General features: G+C 35.9%; 2 protein-coding genes and 1 pseudogene across 3 annotated transcripts; 1 reads left to right on the top strand and 2 right to left on the bottom strand.

The window, feature by feature from the left end:
• Positions 1 to 520: 520 nt before the first annotated feature.
• Positions 521 to 2,283, top strand: LOC104718027 (AT-hook motif nuclear-localized protein 24 pseudogene; annotated as a pseudogene). The gene has a single exon (XR_015568867.1). The product of XR_015568867.1 is annotated as an AT-hook motif nuclear-localized protein 24 pseudogene (transcript).
• A 2,529-nt stretch (positions 2,284 to 4,812) lies between these two features.
• On the bottom strand, positions 4,813 to 6,530 carry LOC104718026 (zinc finger A20 and AN1 domain-containing stress-associated protein 9). The gene is made up of 2 exons (XM_019230483.2): positions 5,981 to 6,530; positions 4,813 to 5,558 (listed from the first exon to the last, which is right to left on the bottom strand). The coding sequence occupies exon 2, from the start codon at positions 5,534 to 5,536 to the stop codon at positions 4,970 to 4,972; it is 567 nt and encodes a 188-aa protein (XP_019086028.1). The 5' UTR covers positions 5,537 to 5,558; positions 5,981 to 6,530; the 3' UTR covers positions 4,813 to 4,969.
• Positions 6,531 to 7,062: 532 nt separating this feature from the next.
• Positions 7,063 to 8,834, bottom strand: LOC104718024 (uncharacterized). Its single transcript, XM_010435683.2, has 5 exons — positions 8,361 to 8,834; positions 7,966 to 8,044; positions 7,777 to 7,845; positions 7,411 to 7,601; positions 7,063 to 7,323 (listed from the first exon to the last, which is right to left on the bottom strand). The coding sequence occupies exons 1-4, from the start codon at positions 8,669 to 8,671 to the stop codon at positions 7,488 to 7,490; spliced, it is 573 nt and encodes a 190-aa protein (XP_010433985.2). The 5' UTR covers positions 8,672 to 8,834; the 3' UTR covers positions 7,063 to 7,323; positions 7,411 to 7,487.
• Positions 8,835 to 9,174: the final 340 nt, after the last annotated feature.

Here is a 9,174-nt window from a genome sequence, read left to right as displayed (position 1 = left end):
AAGTTTGTTTGTTGGTGCGTGTATTTATATTCACTAATCGTAATAATTCTATAGCTAATGTACATGCAATCATTTTTATTTATTTTTGGTCAACCATGCAATAATTTATTTTTAATAATGTATCTTTTATTTTTGATACCAACTTTGCTTCTTTCTTTCTCCTGATAGTTAAAAAAGTTTGAATCCATTGCTTTTTTTTTTTTTTTTCCATACAACCGGTGAATCATGTTGATGTAGCAAATGATACTCGTATTTATATGAGTTAATGATCTTGAGATAACCGGTTGAATATTAATCACTACTAGCTAGGATCACTACAAGCCAACAATGCATCGTATTTATATTTTTCTTCCAATTTTTGATGGTTGGAGTGACTTACTAACCAGTGACGAGATATTAGGTTTAAGGTGAATGAGCGAGGGAGGGACCAAACACCGCCCATACAAAGAAAGTAACTCACAGTCAATTCACGTAATAAAAATCCCATAACTTGGCTTCTTATCTTGTTCCCCTGTTTTTTTTTTTTTTTTACATAACCCTAGTTTACCAATCAAAAAACCAAAGTTAGACTCACCCACACATCTCAGTATTAGTTTATATAAAGACCCACCAAAACCCCCTTTTTCACTTTCCAAATTTCACTTCCTCCAACTCAAAAAAGAGAGAAAAGCTATACAACAAAACTAGGTATAGAGAGAGAAACCCTACAAAATCAAAAGGAACAAGAGACGAAGATGAAGAAGATCCAGCTTGGATTTCGTTGTTTATCATTACTACTCTCTTTCTTCTTCTAGCTAGCTAGTTTTTTTTTTTGACAACTAAACAAGAAAAAAGGTCAACTTAAAGAAAAGATCTGTTCTTAGATCGATCAGTATAGTCTCTTGACTATCTTCTTACTTTTGATCCAGTTCGACCATTGAATCATAGATCATGGATCCAGTGCAATCTCATGGATCACAAAGCTCTCTCCCTCCTCCCTTCCACGCTAGAGACTTTCAATTACATCTCCAACAGCAACAACAAGAGTTCTTCCTCCACCATCACCAGCAACAAAGAAACCAACCCGAAGATGATCAACAAGGAGGAGGACTAAACAGACAAATCAAGATGGATCGTGAGGAGACAAGCGACAACATAGACAACATCGCTAACCACAGCGGTAGTGAAGGTAAAGACATAGACTTACACGGCGGTTCAGGAGAAGGAGGCGGTGGTTCTGGAGGAGATCATCAGATGACAAGAAGACCAAGAGGAAGACCAGCTGGATCCAAGAACAAACCAAAACCACCTATTATTATCACTCGTGATAGCGCAAACGCGCTTCGAACCCACGTGATGGAGATTGGTGACGGCTGTGATTTAGTCGAGAGCGTTGCAACTTTCGCACGCAGACGCCAACGCGGCGTTTGCGTTATGAGCGGTACTGGAAACGTCACGAACGTCACCATACGTCAGCCTGGATCTCATCCTTCTCCTGGCTCGGTCGTTAGCCTTCACGGAAGGTTCGAGATTCTCTCTCTCTCAGGCTCTTTTCTCCCTCCTCCTGCTCCTCCTACAGCCACCGGTTTGAGTGTTTACCTCGCCGGAGGACAAGGACAAGTCGTTGGAGGAAGCGTCGTTGGTCCTTTGCTGTGTGCTGGTCCTGTTGTTGTCATGGCAGCGTCTTTTAGCAATGCCGCGTACGAGAGGTTGCCTTTAGAGGAAGATGAGATGCAGACGCCAGTTCACGGCGGTGGAGGAGGAGGAGGATCAATGGAGTCGCCACCGATGATGGGGCAACAACTGCAACATCAGCAACAAGCTATGTCGGGTCATCACGGGCTACCACCTAACCTTCTTGGTTCGGTTCAGTTGCAGCAGCAGCATGATCAGTCTTACTGGTCAACGGGACGACCACCTTATTGATCAAAATATATTTAAGACACACACACTCATCATCTTGGTTAGCTAGCTAACGAAGAATCATGAGTTCAGTGGATATATATGATTGAAAGGGGTTAGCTTATGAACATTAATAAGACTATATATGGATTTAGTCGACGAAGATCATCAAGAATCAGGATTCAATCGAGCTTCATTATGGGTCAACGTTCATAAGATGAATCAGGTTCTTTTTTTTTCTTAAATTTTTATCTTGGTTCGTTTTTTAGTCCATAGATCTTTCTATGATGATTTGAGTAACACTTTTCTTTATGTATTGGTTTTCTCTGATGAATTATCATTGCTAGTTTGCATTTGATTTGTGTGTGTCGTTGGCTCTCTAAGTATGGTTTTTTATCAACATTTCATGGTGTTTTTTCGACAATTTTTATAGCTCGTAACAAACTAAATATGGAACTATTTAGATACATTATACAACAACTAACTTATCAACATTCCCAGTTTGAGTTTTCGATATAGACTTTCACTTATGTTACTAGTCATAAAGTTAAGTAGAATTAATCAAGACTTTCTACTTTAAAAAAAAATATTTTAGCTACGTAGTATATTTACACTATAGTTATATATATGATATATAATCATAGATAAATTGGGATGATTAATTACGGTTGTCCATATCAACGGCTATTTATATGTGTAGTTCTGTTGAAGTGTCTAAAAAGTTACTTTCCAAAATTAGAAAGGAACTTGTGTTGATTGTTATTAGTTTACATGAAAACATTAATATATCTGTAAGTTAAAACACATGTACTTATATTATAACGAGAGTTTTCATGTCGTGCTTAATAACTACTTAAACCCAAAATCAATCAATAGGTCAATGTGGATAATGATTACCCTAATAATTGGTTATTACATGATAATAGCTAGATGTGTATAAGTGTTATACACATGTCGTCCGCTCGGACAGCAGTATACATATATACAATAAAGACGATATACATTAACATTACAACATGTATAAATAAACTAGATATAGATGAATAAATAACAATCTTTTATATGTTTATTTAAATTGTGTGTAAGTAATATATGCTTTAAAGAAAAGCTGCAATACCGGCGGCTTAAACGGGAGGCTAACAATTTACGAGAAAAAATAAAGAGGTATGGGGGCTTTATGTGCATGTTCTCTCTACATAGGCAAGTTTTGTATGTGCATGTATATTCATACATGCATGTTCGAATACGTATGGACATGGTATGGATATGTCATATGTGGATAATTAAGGAGGAGACTATACACTTGTTCAACTGCTGCCTTACTCCGGTACTCGTGAGCCTTGCTCGTGAGTATATAGTGAGTACCAGGTTCTTTTCGTGACGTCGTACGCGAGACTTATACGATCTCATATATATGGAAAATGTAAAAATCACCACTAATATAGAAGACATAATCACTCAATTCTAATTCATAATCAAAATGGTTTAAATCGGAAACTAATAACTTTTTACATGACATTAGAGTTCAATAAGGCCAATCAGATAATTGTTAATCCAAAAAAGGCGAGGTTTTAATCTAAGATTAATGAAAATCAAAAGAGTGATTAATTACGCCGAATTAGCTTGCTAGCTAGGAATCGATCCACAAAATGTAAAGAGACAAATATGAAATATCATTCCATCATTGTTAATTGTCTTCAATAAAAAATTCATGTTTTTTCAAATGTTGCTTATACACGTACGTGAAGTTAATTATCTTATGTATGTATATGTATATTAAAAAAACGAAAATTGATGTCAAAAAGAAAAAGAAAAAAAAACGAAAATTAGTCTGAATAGTTCGTTAGCAAAAAAGAATTCTCCTCTCAATCTTACATGTGGGCTTTATAGAACCATAATTATATTTCACGTACTAACATATTTTTAGGCCCAACATGAAAAGAACATGAAATTTGTGGTGTTTGTTCTAACATATTTCTAATTTATATTTCAAGTAAACATTGTGGTGTTTATAAAAAGAACATGAAATTTGTATTATGCATTGATCTGGTATGAATTAGTTAGCTCACTTAGGAAACATGAATTTTTCAAAGATAAAAAGGCTGAAAGCAAACTAAGTGGTTTCGTTCATGTATATCTTTATTGCTATGAGTGTCTGTGTATTTTTTTTGTTTTTTTTTTTTTTTTTGCCAAAACATTATTGGGAATTTAAAATGAATAGTCATTTTTTATCCTTCAATGAGTATTTTTCTTTCATGTTAAATTCCCAAAAATATATTTGTATATATATGTTCCTATTATTGAGAGTTCAATAAGGGAAATAAACTTAAATTTTTTTATATATAAGATCAGTAATGTAATTTTTACATTTTACTAGAGGTTTTCTTTTTTCCAATAAAAAACCTCAAACAACCTTTACCTGTACCATTTTAGAAAAGTTTTATAAGATCTTATAATGCTCCCATTTTCAAAATAAGGAGGATAACAAATATTTATTATGTAAAAATATTATTGGGGAGTAAAAATGTTCGAGATTCTCATCGGACATTCTTATCTTCCAGTAGTCTTTTTGCGTGATAGATATTATTGAGAGTTTTAAGATTGGAATTCACTTAAGGGGAAAAAACAATCTGAACATTGCCTCGATGGCTGTCGACTGTCTTTGCCATGGTTTAACTACAATCATGCTTTCGTGAACGGTCCATCGGTATGTATCTTTTGCTTGTGATCTCTATATCGAAATTGTCAAAAGTGAGATAAGTCAAACCTCATTGCCTTTAGTTTTAAAATATGTGTTTACATTTTGAGACGTAATGAACCTTTTCCTTTCTTCTTCGTATATAATTTAGTCAGTCAGAGACTATCAAGGAGTGGACTCCCAACGATACATATAAGCAAGAGATTCAAACGTTAGTGAGACAAGGTAAGAAATCAAGAACCAAACTTCATCGATTCACTTTATTATGGAACCAAATACATCCTCTTTCCCTTTTGGAAACAATCCAAATACACTCCAAACCCGATTTCAAATACAATTTTTGAGTAAATCCACCGCCAAATCCTTTTTGAAAACATTCGAATGTTTCATTCAGAACCTTTGAAGTTTATCAGCCTTAACGACGGGATTAGCTTTAGCAATCTCTCCACGACCAATTTCTTTGAAATCAAAGGTGCAATCATGAGTCTCGGGATACCGATGTTCCCCGCAGAAAGTGCTGCCGCATTTGCACTTAAACCCCACGATCCCAACCTTCTTGTTACAACACAAACACCTGTTCGGTCGTGCAGGTCTCGAGGGCTGGTTGTTCTCATCAGGAACCGGAACCGCTTCTCCTTCTTCTCTTGCAGCAGCAGATGATGGCTCAGCCACCACAAGGACGGACTTTTCTGGTAGTAGTTCGGGTTTCACAGCAGGTTCTGCTATGAAGAGCCTACGAGGAGGAGAAAGAGAAGGAGACGATGGCTTGAAAGATTTCTCAACAGCAGCTTTGACAACTACAGTTTGAGCCTCCTCTGCACATAAGCTTCTGTAGCATTTGGAACATAGATCCATGTTCGACGGTGAACCAAAGAAACCACACCCGCTTGCACATAGCTTTGGCTCTGAAGCTTGTGACTGCGTAAAGCTTGTGCTATCGTTTTGTTCAGATCCCATTACTACTCTCTGTTTTTTTTCCCTGCACATATAAAATCAAAATCCAAAAACAAAAGATAAAAGTCAAATTCAGAATCTTACAACTACAATTTTCAATCATAAGATCCAAAAATTCCCCTGTTATTTGAAAAAAAAAAAATTCAAAGTCTTTTTATGTCAGAAGATCTTATTAAGGTTGTCGGGTTCTGTAAGATTCAAAGTACACAACCTTTGACTTGATTCGTTTTATAACCCCAAAAACAAACATTAGATCTGAGTTCTAACAATTCCGTTACCAAATTAACACAAACACCAACCCAAAAAAGCGTAAAAGTAGATCTGAGTTTCCGATAGACACAAACTGACAAACACTAAGATAACACAAGGTCTTTTTCCGATCGGAAAAAACACACAAAATCAAACAATTCAATCTAAAAACAAAGACATAAGAGATTGTGAATTTACCTGTCGTGAACCAGAGATCTCCTTCTTCTGATAATTTTATCTACGAGTTTTTTTTTTTTTTCTTCTGATCTTTAATAAGAAAAAAAAGAAGTAATCTTCGTAAGATGTGTTGTTGTTATATGAATCGATGATAAAAAAATAAGGCAATTGAGAAGGACGAGGAGACCTTTCGTAATCGAGAAGAAAAGAGAAGTAAAACACAAACACGTAACTATGGAGGAAGTTACATCTGTGTGTGTATTTATTTATAATAAACTATTTCTATGAGTCACACGGTACGGTTTATTGTGTAATGTTCCTCTACACCGCTTTCTACGTACACCTTTAAATATCTTAAGCCGTCCGATTCTGAATTTATCATCGATGGGGCTGGCTGATTGGAGAAAGGAATTGTAATATTTACAAACTTATGAGGTAAAAACTGTCTTTTCAGTAATCTTGTACATTTTTCCTTTCTTCTAGACTCTTCCATTGATCTCTAATATACATTTTTTTCTCTTTTTCTCTAAATGTACATTTAAACTTTTTTTTTAAATTACAATATTAGTTTAATTAACAAAATTTTAAATGTCTGTATATATGGCCTTGGGGTTGTTTAAGCAATGATTAAGATGGTGTTATTGGTGGACTTTTTTCTGGGAAGATAAAAAGATAAAGATAAGATATGCCTTTGTCCTCACGCTTTGGCTTGGTCTAATACTCTAATCTCACGATTAACGAGTTGTAAAGATATTAGTGGAACTCAGTTTTTTTCTTAATTAAACATTTTGGATTTTTTTAGTCCCTCCCTAGTCCCTACCAAGAATTGATCAACTACCCTGCTTTTTTTTTCTCATACTTTTTAAATGATTTTTAAAAGACATTTTTTAAATAATTTTGTTGATTTAATCCTATGTGTGAGTGTGACACAATGAGTTTTCTTTGACTATTCTTGGGCATGTTTTACTATCTATAATCTAACATAATACTTACGAATTGTTGTCAAAAAAAAAAAAAAACTTACGAATTAATAGCAAATTAGCATGCATGCGGAGTTGTTTGATGCGCCAAGTAAACTTTTAATATCTGAGTCAACGTTTCCATTCTGGGAAAAAGATTCTCCACTTTATATTCGAGTCAAGTCTATGACCCAAAACAACATTTTCAGTACTACAAAGATTATGGCTTTGGTGTTACTCATTAAGAGTATAATCAGGAAGATACAATATATATACGCTCAATATAATCTTGTTTGATGCAATCTCTAGAAATATAAAGCAAGATCTTTTGACTAATATACCACATTGGCAATTCTCGAAGATCCAGCTGCTTCTCCTACCACCAAAAAGGCTACACTCAGATTCCTGCAATAGGCAAATAGCAAACAAATCATATAAACCTTACTCTCATCCCCAATCAGGTGTTCCATAACAAGCAAAAGCCAGCTTTACCCGTCTGTAGAAATGGGACAATAGATATTTCACTTCAACGTTTTTGCTAACACATAAATATGTGTTTTAGCTAGCCCTCACGGTTTTTCAGAGACTTCAATCTTGGATGACAACTTGTTGATTCGAAAGGCAGCGATGCACAAAGTAATATTACCGATCACAGTTAGCGCTGCCTGAAGTGCGACCAACACCTAATAATGCACCCACCCACCATCAAAACACTCAGTGAGAGTAAAGAGTAAACAACAAAATCACAGTTAAACAAGAGCTTAGCCCTATATTCATTCATCAGTGATTCATCAGACCATCTGATTACCAAAGGGAACCAGACTTATAGGCAAAGTGAGAGTAAAGAAGTTTCTTGACCTCAAGAGATTCATCATTGTAAAAGAAATGCCATGTGCATGCGCAGAGTGCTCCACCAAGCAAAGGTACCTGATCAAGAAGAAAAACAAGTCTATCCTTCAACCAAAAGGCTCAGAAATTGAAACCATGTGCAAGCTATCTAAATACACAACATGTTGAGCATCTAGGAAAACAGCTAAGAGAGCTCACCATTCCCCATGAGAGACCTTTCCAAGACTCATAACCCTTTCTTTCTCCATATTTCCATACCAACGCCATCGCCGTAATCCTTTAGTTACAAAGAAACAACCAGAATTAGGAAGAAGAGATCACAGTTTCTAGTATGTTTGCTCCACAACTGCATTTTTGAACTCAATCTGGCTTTGAAATAAGTTTATCTATAAAGTACTCTCAAATTTCAATTTCTAAATGCAAAGTCTTGATCTTTGAGATCACTCTCATTCTGGTTTGATCTGAGCACATGAATACTTAAGAAAGACATCGAAAACTCGAAAAACCCACAATACCAGATACACTAACGTATCAATGTTGTCTAGGTGAAATTTGAAATCAATAGCTAGGAGCAAGGGAAGAAGGAGAAGAACCATTCGACAACGCTGGAAACATGAACTGCCCAAGTGGGTAAAGACAACGCATTAGCCGGTTCGTTCAGCTGAAGAGAATCCACCGCCGCCATAGCACTAGAATCTGGTCCCGCCGCGACGAACGCAGCCGCAACCAAACCGGCTCCGATAAGACCCGACAACGCAATTGGGTCATGGGTTAAGCTGCGGCTCCGAATCCGACTTTCGTTTAAGGTGGCGAGAGGAGAAGATGAACTGGTCTTGATCGGAATTGGCCGGGAACTGGGTTTGGCGCAGCAGAAGAGAACGGTGGCTGTTGAAGCTATCGCCATGGCTCAGCTTTTTTGGAACCCAAAATCAATTTCTCAAGTTCTGGTTTAATTTAAACCGGGTTTGTCGTCGAACCGTCTTTTATTATTTCCCCAAGTCCACAACAGTACAACACAACAACACTCACAAAACAAAGTAGAAATTTAAATTGAACACAATAAATACAAGATAAAATGGAGATTGGTGAACTTAAATCTCAAATTGCATTGAATTATTATATTACAAGAAGAAGTTCCAATTGTTTATAGTATAGATATATGTATAATCAAAATGTGAAGTGAAATTAAATTACATTGTTAGATGTTTTTTTTTTCGTTAGACCAAATCATAACGAGAGTGAAACCCATCAACGACATTACCACCGTCTGCAAAATACAAATCATTAGTAATCCATAACAGGTTTATATAATGTGAAGACTGAAGACGATGTTGTTGAAACTTACAGAGATAGCAGGAGGAATCCCCCCCACAAGAGGATCTTGAAAGAACTTCGTTGCAAGCGCTA

This window comes from Camelina sativa, chromosome 10, assembly GCF_030686135.1.
Source record: "Camelina sativa cultivar CO46 ecotype springtype chromosome 10, ASM3068613v1".
Taxonomy (NCBI): Eukaryota; Viridiplantae; Streptophyta; class Magnoliopsida; order Brassicales; family Brassicaceae; genus Camelina; species Camelina sativa.
The sequence above is the reverse complement of the archived record's forward strand: the minus strand, read 5'-3'. Positions and strand labels throughout refer to the sequence as shown.

What these genes read in the sequence shown, in the direction of transcription:
- LOC104718024 (XM_010435683.2), bottom strand. Translation starts at nt 8,671, where the DNA reads ATGGCGATAGCTTCAACAGCCACCGTTCTCTTCTGCTGCGCCAAACCC. An exon ending in GTTTCCAGCGTTGTCGAATG is followed by an intron (nt 8,045 to 8,360) that starts GTTCTTCTCCTT and finishes TTGTAACTAAAG; the next exon opens with GATTACGGCGATGGCGTTGG. An exon ending in ACAATGATGAATCTCTTGAG is followed by an intron (nt 7,602 to 7,776) that starts GTCAAGAAACTT and finishes GTGCATTATTAG; the next exon opens with GTGTTGGTCGCACTTCAGGC.
- LOC104718026 (XM_019230483.2), bottom strand. Translation starts at nt 5,536, where the DNA reads ATGGGATCTGAACAAAACGATAGCACAAGCTTTACGCAGTCACAAGCT.